Source organism: Sturnus vulgaris, chromosome 5, assembly GCF_052056855.1.
Source record: "Sturnus vulgaris isolate bStuVul1 chromosome 5, bStuVul1.hap1, whole genome shotgun sequence".
Classification (NCBI taxonomy): Eukaryota; Metazoa; Chordata; class Aves; order Passeriformes; family Sturnidae; genus Sturnus; species Sturnus vulgaris.
Window position 1 is genome coordinate 29,191,212 of NC_142247.1, and position 17,857 is coordinate 29,209,068.

The following is a 17,857-nucleotide window of genomic DNA, read 5'->3' on the forward strand; positions in this document are numbered from 1 at the left end:
CCCATCCCCCTGGCACACATCCTTGCAGCTCCAAATCACAGCCTTCTCCTGATTCTTCTCTTATTGCATTGTACAGTCCCAAAACTCTCCATCTCCATTCTCTTTACTGTGCTACCTCAGTTTGCTACTTCCTACACTGTGTTCCTTCACAAAATAATGAATGCAATTTTAGAAAATACATACTGTATTTTTCCCCATAGAGGTAGAATGCCAAATTGTGTTAAATGTCAAATTTCGTTCCACTTTGATGACACCAGCAAATCTGCAAATTGGTGCCTCTGCTCAGACTGTATTTAACAACAGGACTTTACTACTTCTCTTCAAGGCAAAGCAGTCCCCTGGTAGAAGGTGAAGTGGGAAAGCCAAAAGCCTCTCAGGGTTCCTCTGGAAGCAAAGCAGCTTCTCCATAGGGATGGCTGGCTCTCATTTTCTCTCATACTCTGATGTCCTTAAGACCTGTGCCACATGAAATAGAATCTCTCCCCATGTGAATTTGTGTATACCTCAATTTCTCTTTCACTTCCCATGATCCCACCAACGCCCTCATCAAGCAGCTGTCGACTTGTGCCACCACTGAGAGCTGCTCCTGCACCCAAGTGGCTGGAGTCGGGAATCTCTTCTGTGGCAGAAACAGACAGTGTGGCAGGATGGGATCAGCAACAGGGGAGATACAGGAGAGGTATGTGCCGTGCTGGTAGCCAGAGAACCAAGCTCTTGGTTTCTTAATGAAGGTCGTGTAAAGTGTTCAAGGATTTGGTTGTTTGCAAGGGACACTGCAGCATGTGTGTAGGTCAGTCACAGATTATTCACCTCTGCAACAAGTGAGAAAAAGGCTTCAAAAATTTGGGTTCATAGGATGCAGATTTAATACCTTCTGCCAAATGCACCTTTTACATGGAACAAGAGATTGAAACCAGCAGCAATTTATGCCGAAAAAACAGCTGAATACAATGGAAGAATTACAGAATGTGCATGGCCTAAATCAGACACAGTCAGCAGCCCTAGCAGATCCATTACTTTCCACTCAGCAGGGTAACAAACACTTCTTTACTAACAGAAACATTCAACTGCAGCATTCCTAAGAACTATTGGTGTTTACAAGTTGCAGGATTTTCCCGAGAGGAGTGGAAATTAGCATGTGCCTACATTTGACAATGTTATTTCAAGTCCAAGACAGGTCACACACAATTTATAAATCTCCCTGAAAAATAATGCTGTTTCTAGAGGTATATCTGTTCAACAGCCTGCAACCTGATGGCCCAAGAAATTACTTTCTACAAATTGTTTTATTTTAAAAATAATTTGTATATATGCATTTTAGAGGATAATTTACAGTAAGTACCATTATTAACTCTGTTAGATGCATGGGCAAATGTGCAGATCAGCCCACACATGTCTCTCGGATTCATGTTATTTTAAGCTGCTTACATAGTTTCAAAATCCCCAAGATTTGGCCCAGTTGATGTGGTTCTAACAGGTGTAATTGGAACAAATGTATTACAGATCAGAACAATGTCAGAAGTATTCATCAGGTCTGTGCTCATACTTAGGAAGACTCCCCTCTAACAGTTGTAGCTATTGCTGCAACACAGGGGTATTTAACAAGCACTGCCATCAGACACTTGCAGATTCCCTTAAAGAGGTGAAACTTGATACACTAAACCCTGTAAAAGCATTTATTTTTGTCACGTTTAGAAAATAAAATTATGGCATACATTGGCTGCCTTTCAGGTGCCAAAAGCCAAACCCCAGTGCATGCACCCAGCTCACGTTAAATGCAATGAGAGATGCAAGACACTGCCCACTTAGTCTTCACTAAATGAAACATAGAAAAAAAGAGGGGAAAAAAGAGGAAAAAGAAGTGCAGATTTTTCTAGAGATTACACAGCAACAGAGCCAGATGTCAAACTCCAGAACCCTGACCACCTTCCCCACATGCTTCTGGCTACATTCACTGTGGAGAATTAGGCCAAACTGGGGAGAGGCAGTGATGCTGATAAGAAAGTAAAATGGATTAGGAAGTGGTGACATAGTGCATCAAAAATAGACAATCTAGGAAGAGAAGAGAAATAAAATTTAGAGTAACATAGATGAAGAGCACTGAAAGCTACCATAAGAAAGGAAGTAAGGTGATGCAACAGCAAGGGTAAATAATAGGACATGCTCTGATGAGAGGCATTTTTCAGACATTTTAAATAGCTGATTATCTAAATATTTCAGTAAATACACAGAGGCTGTGCTTGCTTCTAGTAGGTGTATTTACTATGGCATACAATGGCCTGGGTGGTAGGCTGATGTTCAAGGTAGAAAACTATTTCTTTACTCCTCATCCAGGCTAGCCTCAGTGACATTTGCAGCTGCTTCAAAAATATCAGAGCACTTGGAAAAACCCAAAAGTCAGCTCTTATCATGCCCTCGGAATTCAGAAAAGAAGAATTACTTTTAATTCCAATAATTCCATATAAAAGCCATGTAAAGACTTGACACTTGCCATAGGGCAGACTCTTCAAAACTGCACTGCTGAAGTTGCTGGCACTTACAGCAGACAGCAAGCATAAGCAAGAAAGGTGCTGTGACTGTCCCAGAACTGGACACCTCACACCTGGGTGACAACCAACAGCTCACCAGTGGAGTCCAGCATAATCAACATGGCCCTGCTTCCTAGGGTAGAGAGGGACTCCGAGCAGGAAAAAGGAATGGACCTTTGGGACAAAAGGAAGGGAATGTGGAAGACAGCAAGAATAGATATGTCTAACCTTCTGAGCCCTATTTGTACTTTTTGAAATTACCAAAAACACTCCAACAAGCTGAAAGACAAGGTGTTTTTCCCTGCTGCGGGTCGGTTTTGCATATGCCTGGACAGGGCCTAAACACATCCTTATCCTTAAAATACTAAAAAAATTCTCCATGGGCTTCAAATACAACCACCTCTCCACCAAACCCATCTTCCTGATAACCAGACTCTCTCCGTACATGGTTCTATAAAATTCAAGCTGACTTTCTTATCCCTAACCAGCATTTATAAAAGCCTCATTTTTGAAATCTGACTGTTGTGAAACTGCTGCTAAGGGGGGGAAAAAGGGAGCCTTGGTCTCTGCTGTTGTACCTATGCATCTGGTGGCACTGACAAAATTCAACCCCTCCCAAGGAGCCCAGAACACATAGATCCACATAGCAGAGGGATGAATCCATTCCCACATCATACAACAGTTCAACGTCAGCACAAATCAGAAGAAAATTGTGCACAGAAAAGGTTGCTTTGTTTTTTCATCCCTCAATATCCAAGCCCTTTGCGTTCCACTGCCCAGTCCCAGTCTTGGAAACAGCCATCAACTGTCCGTGCCTTCCATCACTTGGCAACTACAGCCAGCTAAGGGATCTGCATCCCTACGGGGCTGTGTCTCCCAAGGAGGATGCAAGAGGCAGAGAAGGGGCATCATGAGCTGCGGCCACAGATCTGCTCGATGTGGTAGATGTCCTTGGGACAGTCAGCAGACAAGACAAGAGGTGCATCCTCTGTTATCACAACATCATCCTCAATGCGCACACCTATACCACGAAACCTCTCCGGAGCACTCACATCATCCTCAGGGATATAAATGCCTGAAAGAAGAAAGGGAATTAAAACATACAGCACCCTCCAGAACACCACCTTTCCCTTACTGCACCACTAGGAGAGCAGAGCTGGACTTTCAGTAACATAACATGTTTGATCCTGAGAATTTTTAATATGGCAAGTTACTCTCTTCTCACTCATGGCTGTTGGTGGGCAAAGAAAGGAAAGTGTCCCTCTGTGCCTATAGATATCAGCACATTAATAAAAACTTCCATTGTTACACCTGGCCTTTTCAGACTTCTTGCTCTCAGTGTTACATTCACAATGATGACTTTAACCATGTTCTGAATAAAGAGAGAAGAAGCAAACGTTAAATGTAAGTTTCCAGCTGACAGCTCCAAATCTAGTGACAAGGAGAAAGAAAGATTCCTCACAGTATGCCTAATTTGCAAAGCTAAGTTGTGAATCCCTGTAATTGCAGACTGCAGTGCTTGAGACATTACCAGTGACTGGTAGAAGTTCAGTGGCAAGAACACAGAATGCAGCACAAGTGAATCGACCCTGATTTCAGCACTGCAGTTCATCTATGCTGTACAGCCTGAGCTCTACACTACTCTGCTTCCTGAGTTTACTCCCACTAGGTGTTATCTTGGCTATGTTTGGGAAGGAAATAGGGTTTTCTAATACTGTCATGACTTTGGGAGGGGAATAACTTAATGCTTTCCAATACTGCTATAGTTTCCAGCTTCACCAGAACAGATTTGAATGCTTTGGTCTGCAGGACCAGCAAATTATTGAAAGGCAATACTGTCACCCTCAGTGTTGTATGTTTTTATCCACCATTGACTGCTTTTACCTGGTTCAATGGTTATCACCATGCCTGGCTGGAACGGGAGCGATCGGGATATATCTGGGGTATCGTGAACATCCATGCCCAAGTAATGGCCCACATGATGAGGGCAGTACTTTCGAACAGCCTAAGAGAAGACAGAGCAAGTGTCACAGAGGCAGTTAAACACAGCCCAGCTTGTTCCAATACAAAAGATAGCGAAAAGAAAGGGAATAATTATGTGCTTAACTAGCAGTCTTAGTGCCATGCCTAGGTCACCAGGGCCTGCCTTCCACTTACTAGAACTGGATGGCCCTTAAAACCCACCAGTACCTATTATAAGCACATTGTAGATTGCCTTTCCCCTGCACTGAAAAGAACAGCCCAAACCCATCACCATGTCAGCATGTTAGGCAAGATGTCAATTTGCAAATCGCTGAGCTTTGCTGCCCAACCCTTTCTATCCCTTAAACACCCAAGCCCTGCACGACTCCCATCAGCAGACCTTCACAACTGATAGCAGTGGGTACAGCTGCTCTGGGCTGTGAAAGTGGCCTCCTATGCACAGCAGAGCAAATGCTGTGCTGATTTCATTCAGTAGCTACAGCATGATTTTAATCCATCTACAAGGCACGGACACTGCCTTCCCCCGCATTATCCTAATCTCCCTCCCTCCAAAGCAGGAATCAGCGAGAACTCCTCCCTGCTCCACGCTCCTCATTCCCAGGGGACTGAGCTGCAGGCGCCGCTCCCGTCTGGCTGTGCTTCCACCTGCCGGAAGAATCCGGCACGACACCCTCCGTCCGCCGGCCATGGCACCGGCACCGCGCACGACTAAACCCGGCAGGAACCTGTCCGGCTGCCAAAAGCCGTAGTGCCGTCACCTGGTTCCGCCATCTTTGCAGTATTGGCATCAGCAATCATACAGCTCTGCAGTGAGAGTCACCGGATAAACTTCTCTAACTGCAAACCAATCCTATTTATCTGCAAGTTCAGCTCTAAGGCAGACCAGTTTCCCAGTCTTGTTCGCCATGTAGCTCTGTGAATCCCAGTACTAACACAAAATGGTGCAGAAGAGGCAGCAGGTGGAATGACTGAGAATAGGCTGAACCTTTTGATGGCACTGCAGATTTATGCAGCATCGAACAGACCACAAAAGTACAAATAACTGCCTGCAGTCAACCGTGGACCCAGAATATTGTATTAGTGCCCATATGCCTGTAGTTCCCTTCAGACTGTGCTTTAAAGCTGTTTCTGCCCTGGCAAGTAGTACAGAGCAGTGGGAATGGACCTACAGAGTGAAACAGCAAGAGCCAAGGAACAAATAGTCACACTATGTGCAGGTAGGACTGGGGATTCAGTCTTACCTCCAGACCAAATTGTGCACCAAATGGTTGGAACACATCTTGGATTCAACCAAGCCCAACCAGAGAAATTCATTCCTGCACTGAAACCAGCCCACAACATGAATTAAAGCACCGTGTAACAGCAATTAAAAGAGACATCCCCAAACCACATTCCTGACCCAAATTAAAGCCCTAAAACTACCCAAGGGTAAAACAATCAGGATTTATAGGAGCAAACTAGAGTAAAAAAAAAAAAAAAACTTGAAGTACCTTGAAGAAATGGCTGTCAGTGATGCTGCTCTCCAGGACGCCCAAGTCTTTCAGTTTCTGTCCAATAAGGCTTAGCATGAGGCTGTAGATATTCTCCAGACTCATGCCAGGGGAGCAGAGGCTCAAGCAGGACTTCTGGATATCCAGGACAGCTTGATACAGTTCTGCTTGGGGTTTGGTGAACCTGAAGGCCATTGAGTAAAGGAATATCTCACAATTAAATCTCTGTTTCCAAAAGTAAAGAGGTTCTGATCCCAGAGCCTATTCTGGGAACAGATTCAGTTCAAGGATGGAGCAGGGGAAAACCAGAAAGCAAAGCAACTGTTTTCTTGCATGAAAGGCCACACCAGCAAATTCACAACTGGCAGAGCTATGTACACATCAACTGAAACTCCTGTTTTCTTACATACAGCTGGAGTCAGCCACAGCTGAATGTACAAAAGCCCTCTCTGCACTTTAAGTATGCTCTAATAGCTGAAAATAGCATTAATCACACATATTCACACAGTAATTAATGAGGCAGTGGGGAATACAGCTGAACGATTACTTTATATAATTTGATTACTCTGAAGCACCACAGAATGGGACATGGTAAAACTATGATTAAACACACACCCAGTCCATCAATTATTTAAGAGCTTATCAAAATTCTTAAAAAAACTTATTGCAGCATACCTTCCATTGACAGGCCAGGTACGTGTGATGTCACTCACATAGCTGGAAAATTCACATCCACCATCTAGCAAGACCAGTTCACCATCCTGGACAACAACAGGAAAGAACGCTCTGTGGGTCAGTTCAGCTATTAATTGATTTTTCTGTCTGAAATCAGGAAAGGAGGTTATGCTTCTATTTTCACAATGCAGCTGCAGAAATGTGAATTCCTTTTGCAGAGTAATACCCCAGGTACTACTGTTTATAAATAGGCTATTCCAGTTGGATTGTTTCTCTGCAGGGTAGTCTCTGACTGTTACGCTTATCTAGTGTCTGAAGTTTTAAGATGAAGAAAAAGGCATTTGCCTTGAACTGTTCTGCCCTCTGAGACATGAGTCCTATTCACACCTGGATCTCTTACTCCAGCAAATTATGCCCGTGACTCCTTTCACTACAGCTCTCAGCTATAAGTCACTGAGACAGAGAGGGTTGCAACAAAAGCACAGCATTTCTGAGCTCCCCACAGGATAATTAACAGCTACAAATTTACCCTTGTCATAGAATAGGAGGACCCAGCAAAATCACTTTGTATCACAAAATCTGACAGTGTATCGCTGCTGTAAATGCACTGGTGAATAGCTTGTACAAGCTTCCCTTTCCCTTCCAGTACTTTCTTGACAGTTTTAACGTATCTTTCTGGATCTGGTGATGAAAAAACTTTTTGGAGATGTGACTCTCCAATTCATTTCAGCAAAACTGTTCCATATAAATGACTGCACATCTCCCAAAAAGTCACACAGAAAAAAGACAAAGGCCAGGAACAAAACTACTGCTTTGCTTTCCTTCCTTAAAGGGGCTAACAACAAATAGAGAAGATGTTCAAAAAGTTTGGATTAAATTCTCTATAGATTTACACTACATGCAGAATTCATTCCACTCATTCCACAGATCCATGACTGTGCCAGGAGACATGGTGTGGAATGACAATGCATAATTGCAGCATGTTAAGGGAAAGAATAAAGCAGCAGAATTTCACTGTTAATGCTACTTCCAGTGCTAGCTGCTATCATTGTGAACAGTTAAGTGACACAGACACACAGCAGATAAACCAGCAGTGAGCATATCTCACTATCCCACTGAATAGACAGGCCATCAACTATCAATTTAAATAGTACTTTTTAACTTTTTTCAGAAAAGCTGGTTGAATTCTTTAAGGCAAATCTGAAAATATAGTACCTGCCATCTTCCAAGCAATTAAACAAGCAAAGTAACAATTTATTGACTAAGAGAATTCAGCCTGTGGTTTGATTGTCCAGTAAATGCCTTATGCTGAGCTTGTCCTCTTTCTTTAAAGCAGAGCCTCCTAAGTAAAAGACTGAATGAAACACTCAGATACCTCCCAAATTAGACACTTCATTAGCCTATTTGGAAACAAGATCTGTATGAAGCAGCCCACAAAGGAAGAGCCAAGCTTATGGGTTTAACCTCCTACTTGATAGTTTTGGAAAGAAACAAGTGACAGCCATCTAAATGAACAACTATAACAGAAGCAACTGGAGTTACAGCGGTGCACCCTGACCTTGGATGACAGAACAACAAAGGAGGCTTCTTCCTGCCAAAAAGCAGCCTGTCATATCTTTTGTACATTTGTCTCCGCAGATCATTTCAAGGTCTGCTAGCGTGCCAGCTTCAAGAAAAGACAATGCTAGTGGGAAAGTTTCATTCTGCATTAAGACAGAGAAAAAATATGCTCCTCTGAAAAGTAAATAGTGAGCAGAGCAGTGAGGGAACACTGTCCCTGAAAATACTTATCTGAATCTAAAGACCTATTGTCAGGAAAGCTGGAGAGGGTTCAATTCAATGAGAATCTTCAAAATAAGACAAAACATGTTACTTTTACACCTCTTGACATTTAATGCTGATCCGTTCCCCACTTGTTCCTCTTCCCTGCTTTGCAGGGTTACATGGAACCAAAATGTTTTTCAGCTTCACCAGAGCAGGAATGCACTTTGCCCTTATATTGCAAAGCCAGGCCAAGGAATGCAAGTGACAGCAGAAGATCCCTGCCAGTGCCTTTGCTCTGCCTGAGACAGTGGCTCCCATTTTTTGTGAGGCCCCCAGCACTGCCAGCTGCTATGAGAGCAGACGTTCATTAAGTTATCTGTAACCTTGTTTGCAAGTCCTTGCACTGTTTAGAAAATACTGCAGCAAGAACTGTGAGGAAAGAAAGACAAGTTGAATCTGCCACTGACAGTAAAATTAATCAGAGCAGGATTCTTTTCCCTTGCTCACTTTAAAAATATGTATTTAAGTGCTTTGATCTGTTCAGTCAAAACAAGCAGCAGCTAGGGAACATATATATGTGTCACAGCACTGCATTTCAAGTTACTGGACAGCACAAGGGTTACCTTGATGAGCTGATTATTTTTCACATAGTGCAAAGTGTTTGATCTGTTGCCACCAGCTACAACAGGGGGGTACGCCAAGATGTCAGCACCACGAGCCCGGCACTCGAATTCGAACTGGAGTAACAACACAGAGAGGAAACCATTAGTGCTGATTCAGGTGATTAACTGCCCTAAAACCATAATAATTCTTGTCCTACAACTGTTTTCTTGATTTCTACAATACAAAATGAAACTGGAAAGTGAGTTGACTAAACGAAGGCAGTCAATATATTTTTCAAGAACTCTGCAGGGAAAATAAAATACGGAACCATCCACATTTTCAGGAGATTTTCAAGCCTTTATCACATCTCCAAGAAGCTCTATCTGGTACAAGCTGTTCAATACTGTCTCAAACATTCACTACATTATCATATATCCAGGTGAGGATTTTTTCTTATATAAAGTAATGCTCTTATTTGCCATATGACTTTGTGCATTTTCAAAGATCCTATATGACAGCATGGTAACAGTCATGGTTCTGTCTTTTAAAACTGCAAAGTACCAGCGTATTTACAGTAGAATCTATTTTTCATGGCTGTTGAACTAAGAAGGTTTGAAAGCATGCACTACCTTTATGTTTGAGGGGATAGAAGAAAAAAGCACCAAAAGTCTCGAGATCTTTACCTTTCTTGAACGATGAAGCTGATGAAAGCATGGAAATTAATAAATTTACATCTATAAAGACTCTCAACATATTAATAGCATGTCTTTTCTATGGTTACCAAAATCACATGGGACAGAGCACTCCAGAATGCCTACATGGAGCAAAGGTGTAATGATCCTGGTCCGGATTGAAAAACTGATCTGTAAAATACACTTTGAAGTCGTTTTTTCAACTCAGTACTGCCAGTGCCATGTCAGCACAGACCCATCCATGTTGTAACAGACAGTGAAATGCTACTGATGTTTCTTGAACTGGCATCTCACTGCAATTCCTTACAAAGTTCCTCACCAAATGTGCAGGCCAATTAGTCCTTATTTTGTAACTGAGAGGCATCTAAACTGCTTCAAGATGCTGTGGTAATCTGATGTAGTAAGAGGCCAGAGAAACAGGCTTTACAAACAGGTGTTATAGCTACTTAAATTTTGTACAACAGACCTGGATTATAGAATAAGATAATAACTTTATCTCCAATTGTTTAGCAGGTTTTGCATTTCAATATAGTACAAAAAGACATCAACAGAGAGAAACTTAGAAAAATGCTACACTCCTTAAATGAGGGTACAGGAAACACAGCTGAAGAATTCCTCACACTGACTCTTCTGCATGTCCAAGGAACCACAAGAGTTGGGTAAATAAATGTGCTACAGTGGGACACATGATAAAGAGATCTGACATTACTGGTTTCCTGGAAGGAAAACCAACATCCGGCCCTTCTATCTCACTTGCAGCTACGAAGTACTCACCTTTGCATACAGAAAGGCTTCATCCACAGGGGATTTACTGGCAAACATCGTCTCTGTGAAAGCCTGTGAAAAAGAAGGGACTTGCAGTTAGCAAAGGAGGCTGAACTGTTTTTTTTCCACCTGTTGTCTCTTGAGGAAGGCCTAAAATCAGCTGGCCTAGAATCAAAGGCTATCACCAACTTCTGTAGTGAAAGTGCTGTCAAGACTAGAACCACTTAAGATCTATACCCTATGAAATTGTATTTAGGGGATGACTGACTCTAGTTTTTGGAGGGAAAAACAAAAAAAAAAGGATTAGATGATTGAGGCTAGCATTTTAGTTGGTTTAGCATTTTAGAAGTTGTCTCGCCTATGGATTCCCTCAGGTATAATAGGATTGCCTTATGCTTTTCTTTCAGAGAAGGACAACCTGCGCCTCTCTTTTCTACTTGGCTATCTATTTTAATAATATTGACGAAAATGTAACTGCATTTGAGGTATCTGTCAGATTTGTTTAAAAGTGGCCAATGAGTTAAAAAAGTATTTGAGGGTGAAGGGGGAATGCAGACACATACATAGGAAACATTTTCATAAAAATCCTGTTTCCTCAAAATAAACAGAACAGATGGGAAAGAAAATTATTTTGGAAAGCGGAGATGAAGCTGGGAAGACTGTGAAAAGACCAGTGTTTGCTTTTAAACAAAGTCTAACAGCTGCTGGCTTTTCTTCACTGGAGTTGTGCTAATTGAGAAAATCTGGTAGTCCAAGCAGTCTTCCCATTTCTCCTTGTACTCTGGAGGGAGCCACGCCCAGCCAGTGGTTGAGACAGAGCAGTTCAGTAACAGATTAGACCAAAGCTCTCCTTCCAACTCATGTCACCTCATAAAGGGAATGCACTGGTTCATTAGGAGAGCACACAACTCCATTACCTCTGCTGTCACCCGGCCAGCTATCTTCATCCTTTCAATCTCTGCAGGGGATTTGATCAGACGAAGGTTTTGCACGAGATGTCGAACATCCTGGATGCGGTTTTTGCTCCGAGCTTTTACCTCAGTCAGGGACTGCATGTAGTCGGAGTGCAGCTCTGCATGCACTGGTTTTCTCAAGTCATACCAAACCATGTTTGATTCACCTGGAATACAAAACAGAAGTTGACACAAACTAAAATAAATGTAGAAGTGTCCCCCCCATACTAAACTAACTCATTCTTCCTAAATGAGATCTGTAGCATATAGATTTGACAAATCGCCACTTCTGGGCCAATAATGGGGTTTACAACCACCACTGAATATATACATGTGGCTCAGATCCATTCAGAGTTCACATGTCAAAGTTGCACTTGTGTAAGCTAAGCAGCCAACACATCACAGTGCACCTTCTGAATCTTCTCCCATCGGGCCTGTCCATACTCATGGAAAGCAATTTACCTTTATCAACAATGCCTCAGGACACTTAGGTGAACAACAGCTTATTTCAGCCATTCAAAGAAGATGAGCTTACTGAGAACCAACACATTTACTCACAGTGGAAATTTATTCAGAACATCAGCTAACACCAGAATTCTCCTCACGAGGACATTTTAAATGCAAATGAGTAAAAAAGCCATGGTGAGTCACTGCTGATGTCCACCCAGGCCCTCCTTCTTTGGTAACAGTAACCATTAGCAGGTGCTTGAGCATTCATTAAAGAGTATTGCCCTTAACTGATTTACTGCTTTTCATGGACATATCCCCCAAAGAATTGCAAACTCCTCATTCCATTTTAATTTTGATATTCCAAACTTCTATGAATGATCTACAGCTTAAGAGGTGCCAAACCTTGCCATGTGATAATTTAATTCCCTTTATTTTTAAATTAGGAAAACCAGTAATTAATCAATCATAGTCATCCTCATACTTTCCCCAACTATACACATCTCACACCTTGCCTTGTTTTCTCTTTTTCAAGCTAAGTAGGTTTGTTCAGCATGTATCTCACACACATTTCATGCTTTCTCTGATCATCCTTTGCCCTGTGACTTAGCCATTTTCAATATGTCGTTTTTTGAAACAAAATAACTGATTTCAAGATAATTAATGCTCCGGAATTCTCTCCCTCTAGTTGTGTGACCCCTCCAAAGTCACATTTGCCCTTATTACAGTCATGAGCCCTCTTCATCTTCATTTTATAATGCACTTAAGTTCCCCTTGGATTATAAGTATTGAGGCTACATGGTGATGTGAGATGCAGAATATTTTTAAAGGACAGCAGTGTTTGTATTTCGGGGGCAAGTCATCATTAGCCAAATGTGAGTGGACTAACAAGCTCCCTGTGTGGATCGTTTTCCAAGACTACTATGAAGAAAAAAACCTCCAAGCTCCCTATACGTCATCTGGTTCTGGTTCTGTCAGCAAGCATATATGACTGAAACAGCAACACAGTCTTATCCTGTTCCTTAATATGTCACAGATATGCAGACTGGCATTCACATGGATACAGAAGAAAGTCAGAATTTTTCAAAACTACATTTCATTGGTGGCCCTCAAAGAGCTAACATGAACTTCCAACTGCCTTTGCCACAGCCATACTCCCTGTCCCTCCCCAAGTTCATTTTAGTCTCAGAGTGATATCACAGACCACCTCCCAAACCTGTACCATTCAGACTCTGCAGACCACCTCCCAAACCTGTACCATTCAGACTCTGCAGACCACATCCTCATCTCATTCCCTCTCTATTTTTTCTTACCTTTAAGCTTGGCCACCAAGTGCCTGAACTCCTCAATGTTGTAAGCTTCATCTACTCCTGTGAGAGCAATTGCCCCATCTGGGCCTGATCTGGGCCCATCCCACAGCTCTCGATTTGGATCTCTCCGGGGCACAAAAAGTATGGATTTGTGAGATGGCAACGCTTTGCCAGGAATGCTCTGCAGCACCAGGATGCTGTCAGGCTCCTGAAACCCACAGAGGTACAGGAAATTAGTGTCCTGGTGGAAAATATAGGGGATGTCATTACTCATGTAGTACGTGGGGTTGGACAGCAGAATCACTGTGTGGTCCAAACCATCCCAGCCTTGGGCTTCCTTCTGGATCAACACCATCAGTTTGTGTCGGCGAAGAGCATATTCTACCTGAGACAATCCTGGGGTTACCTCTCCTGTGAATACAAAACAAATCAGATGGAGAAATTCAAGGCACAAAGGGTATTTTACTAGTCACATGCCTGATTCCTGCCTACTCCCTAATGCCTTAGATGTGCACGGCTTCTTTGTAATCCCTCACAAGCCTTTCCCTTGCTCCTCTTCAGCTTCCACCCTTACAGCACAGCCTCATTCAGGCTGCTTCTCCATCATGCAAAGACAGACATTGTTTTTAATCAACTGGATGCTGTGTTATATATTTCTGTGCAAAGGTAGAAATCACAAAACCTGGTGGATTTAGACAAACATCCAAATGTTTGCAGAGAACGTGTAAAAAAAACGGGAAGGGGCAAGGCAAACTGCACTTTGACCGCTAAAAACTGATGGGTTTCACAGCATGGACATTGAACAGAAGTTTACCTCCTGAGGTTGAGCATTAATTTCCTCAGATAAAGCTAGAATGTTTGTTCAAATACACACTAAGTCAACTCATAAAGTGACGATTTCCAAACCATAAGGGGCAGACTTAGTGTCAGAGATTCTGTGAGATCAGGCAGAAGCACAGAGGTTGCAGAGTCTAAGCAGTCACAAGACTCCAGAAACCATGGACTGCAGGCTGCCATCAGACTCCTGTTAAGGGATCTTCTATGTAGCTTTTCTCAATATTTAACAATTCAGATTTTTGTAAAGTTAAATACTGTATTTCTAATAACATTAACTAAGCAAATGATCTCTCAGATGAAGGTACTCTTTCAACTGCTCCAGTCCCAAAAGGAATGAAGTAGAGCAATCAAGATACTCACCAAAACAGGACTGAAGTTCAAAGGACAACCAGCAACAGCTGAAGTATGTATTTTTAAAATTGTGAGACTCCCTAATTATGATCTAAATCAATGTAAGAGCCTTAATCAGTACTTTGGCTAATACCCTACTTTAACCTAGATTGAATTTTGATACTGTTTGTTTACTTTCAATTTTCATAATCTTTTCTTACTCTTTCATATATTACACAGTGACAATTTTGTAACAAAAATTGACATTTGTCTTGTACTGCAAGTGGATTCTTGCATGAGTGCAGTGGGAGAGGGAAGTTCTATTTGCATTAATTTTAACACCTTTTTGATTATATCCTCAATACTTATTAGATATGAAAGTCTTTAAAAAGAACCAAACAAACCCAGAACACCCATCACATTTATTTTACTCGGCAATTGTAGAAATGACAGAGAACACAGAAACTGTTTTAATGCAATCTGGTCTCACAATTCCACAATGTTATACTGTAAATTTCCTACGTTCCACCGCATTCCAGTCAGCTTTTTAACTGCCACAGTCCAGTGAATTTCAGAAGCTGCAATGGGGTGAAACATGGGGATCCCAGCTGTCTTCCAACTGTGAGGCCTGGAAATTCTCTTTGCATTAAAGGTATTTGCTTTTTAAAACAATAACTGCAATAAAACAATGTTATATTATTTCAAGGAAACCACCTCTACTTTATTAAATGGAAAAATATTTCAGATAGCTAGAATTTACTTCCAGTGCTTCGGCTGCACTTTAAGGAGTCAGCCTCATTTATTGTGAGCCATCAACCAGTGCCCTGAGCACCTTGATCTAATGCTGAAGTCAGCCCAGCTTTGAGCACAGGGGGAACCTGTTAACTGTGTGAGGTTCCTTCTGACCTGAATTATTCCACAATTAAATACAGAACTGTGTATATATATATATATATATACACACACATTCATCTGTTCTCTCTTTATATCCATCATGAAAGAACACAAAATGTTTTCCTGGACATATTCTTGAATATATTTTTGATGCAATTTTTTGTTTGTTTTTAGATTTAAGTGTAGTCATCTTATGCCTACATGCTCATTTTCATGAATCTCAAAAAGAAAGCACAACCTCTATCACTTCTTTCAAATGCACAAACTTCTATCACTACTGTCTAACTTCATAGTCACACGTTTCTTTTTCTCCTTTTCCTCATATTGAATACTTCTCTGAACAGGGAACATTGTTTAGACAAGTGGTGTCCATCTATCAATGTCCCGCCCCATTCACCTTTGCTGAACTGCACCCTTGTTTTGGACTCATGAGACATGGGATATGAACCATTCTGACAGTTCAGCTTGCACAAAAGATTCCCTCTTAATAAAAATCGTATTTATTTGCAGGACAACGAGCCCACAAAATGCCACTGCCACAAAAGGTATGCAGCACCCAAGTAAACAACCCTGAGTACATCATGAGAAAAAAAGAAAGAAGCTATGAAAGCCATGATATGTGAAGCCTATTTTTGGAATCAGTATCATCTCAGACAAGGAAATTACCTAATAAATATAATTACTGGCTAATGAAGGTAATCAGAAACTGCTGAAACCACAGAAAACTTTATGATGCAGCAAATCAATACATTCAGAAAAACAGAGACAAGAAAATATCAGTGACTGGCTTATGTAGGGCCCAAACCTCACCTGGTTTGAGCAGATGTGGGTGTGTAAAGGGGCTGGGCTGGCCCAAGTACCGGTTTGGAATCTTCTTCTGCTGGGCAGGCTGGATGGAAAATCTTCGGAGAGCACATGACTTGCAAACTAGAGGAAAAGATACACACCATGTCAAGGTAAAAAAAAAAAAAAAACAAACAAATCCGAACTTTCCAGTTAAAAAACTGCAGAGCTGTGAGAAAGAAGCAAACATATGCTACACCTGACAATCCAGCAACAAAACCCAGGAAACTCTGTTGGTTTGCACATCCCAGTTCATACAACTGGTGTTCATGAGGCACTCAACACTCTCCCTCCCTTGCTTCCCTCAAACACCACAGGGCTCCAAGCACCACACCTGTATATTGTCTCTTCTTGATTATGTCTTCAAAAATTTTCTCTCATCTGGAACAACTAGAATGTTTTCAAGGCCTTTATAGTTCTGTTTTTTCACTAATAATGCTGCAAAGGAATGTGACTTTCTTTTCCTGTCTGGACGATACCTGAGAGTCCCTGTTTATGTATTGACCTTCCATGGCAGCAGCATTAGCCAAACGGAATAGTTATGTATGCCACTTCCAAATCCACACACAGCCAAAGCAGGTGAGTTTTAAAGACAACTACAAGTATGCATCTGTGAGCTGGGAATGGGCACAATAAGACAAAATCTAAAATTAAAAATGAATTGTCAGAGACTTTAGAATTCTCAGTCACAGCTTTTGCAACTGCAGAGGTGCTTGTGCCTGAATACGTATCATCCAGACCTTTAGGAAGGAGAGAGCAGTCAGAAGGTAAACATCTATTTAATGTTTTGGAAAGTTGTTGCTCTTTATGTTACTTACCACGTGCCTATTAGAAAACCAATTTATGCTGTCATTCTTAGAACAAATACTATCAACTCTTTACCAGCATAAGCAAGGATAAACACAAGCAAAACATCTTCCTTTCAGGTAGTTGAGACTCCAAGGCTTACAGCAGAACATACAGATCGTAAATTTGCTGTGGGAGCCAGTATGCTTAGCCTCTAACTGAAGATCATTTATGAATGACAACTAATAGTCATAACATGAAGCGTTCACTATGTGATGCTTGATTGGAGACATGGGCGGTGAAATGCAACTGCAGTCCTTTGTGCAGTCTAGTTTAGAATTGATGATTCTACTGTTTTTCTGCACATACATAGCAGACAAACAGGGCAGCTCGCAAACGAGGCGACACAGCGAGCATTAAATAAAGCAACACCTTGAAGGCAGCGAGGAGCTTTCTACCGTTGCTTTATCATTCAAGTTACTGCCTGTTCTTCCCCAAGATTCAGCCCTGACCGGGGCTGCCACTGCGCCGCCGGGGAGAGCCGCTTTCCCGCGACCCGAGAAGCGAAAGCAGGGCTGTAAGCGGCGACAGCCGGGTGTCGCTACCGGAGCCGCGGGAGGTGTCGGGGTGTGGGGAAGGAGGGATGTCTGACCTGCGGCGCCGCGCCAGCCCCGGGCCGCCAGGACCAGCCCCTGCTGCGGGAGGCGCGACATGGCCGGGCCGCACAGCGCGTGGCGGGGCCTCCCTGCGCCGCGCGCTGACACCATCACGGCGCGCGGCCCGCCGCCAATGAGCGGCTGAGGAGCCCCTGGGGCCCGCCTGCCTCGCGCGCGAGGGAGAACCCGCGCCACGGCGGGGCTGGCGGCGGGAGCAGCAGGAGAGCAGCGCCGCTGCCAGGCCACAGCTGCCGCTTCTAGAGCGTTTCCTCCAGCCACGCCGCTGAGGCCCCGGGCGATG

General features: G+C 42.6%; 1 protein-coding gene across 1 annotated transcript; it reads right to left on the reverse strand.

The window, feature by feature from the left end:
* Window positions 1–842: 842 nt before the first annotated feature.
* XPNPEP3 (X-prolyl aminopeptidase 3) lies at window positions 843–17,693 on the reverse strand. The gene is made up of 10 exons (XM_014882647.2): window positions 17,553–17,693; window positions 16,082–16,198; window positions 13,214–13,621; window positions 11,418–11,620; window positions 10,510–10,572; window positions 9,064–9,177; window positions 6,677–6,762; window positions 6,002–6,185; window positions 4,413–4,533; window positions 843–3,603 (listed from the first exon to the last, which is right to left on the reverse strand). Exons 1-10 carry the CDS (start codon window positions 17,665–17,667, stop codon window positions 3,437–3,439), a joined length of 1,578 nt encoding a protein of 525 aa, XP_014738133.2. The 5' UTR covers window positions 17,668–17,693; the 3' UTR covers window positions 843–3,436.
* Between the last annotated feature and the right edge of the window lie 164 nt (window positions 17,694–17,857).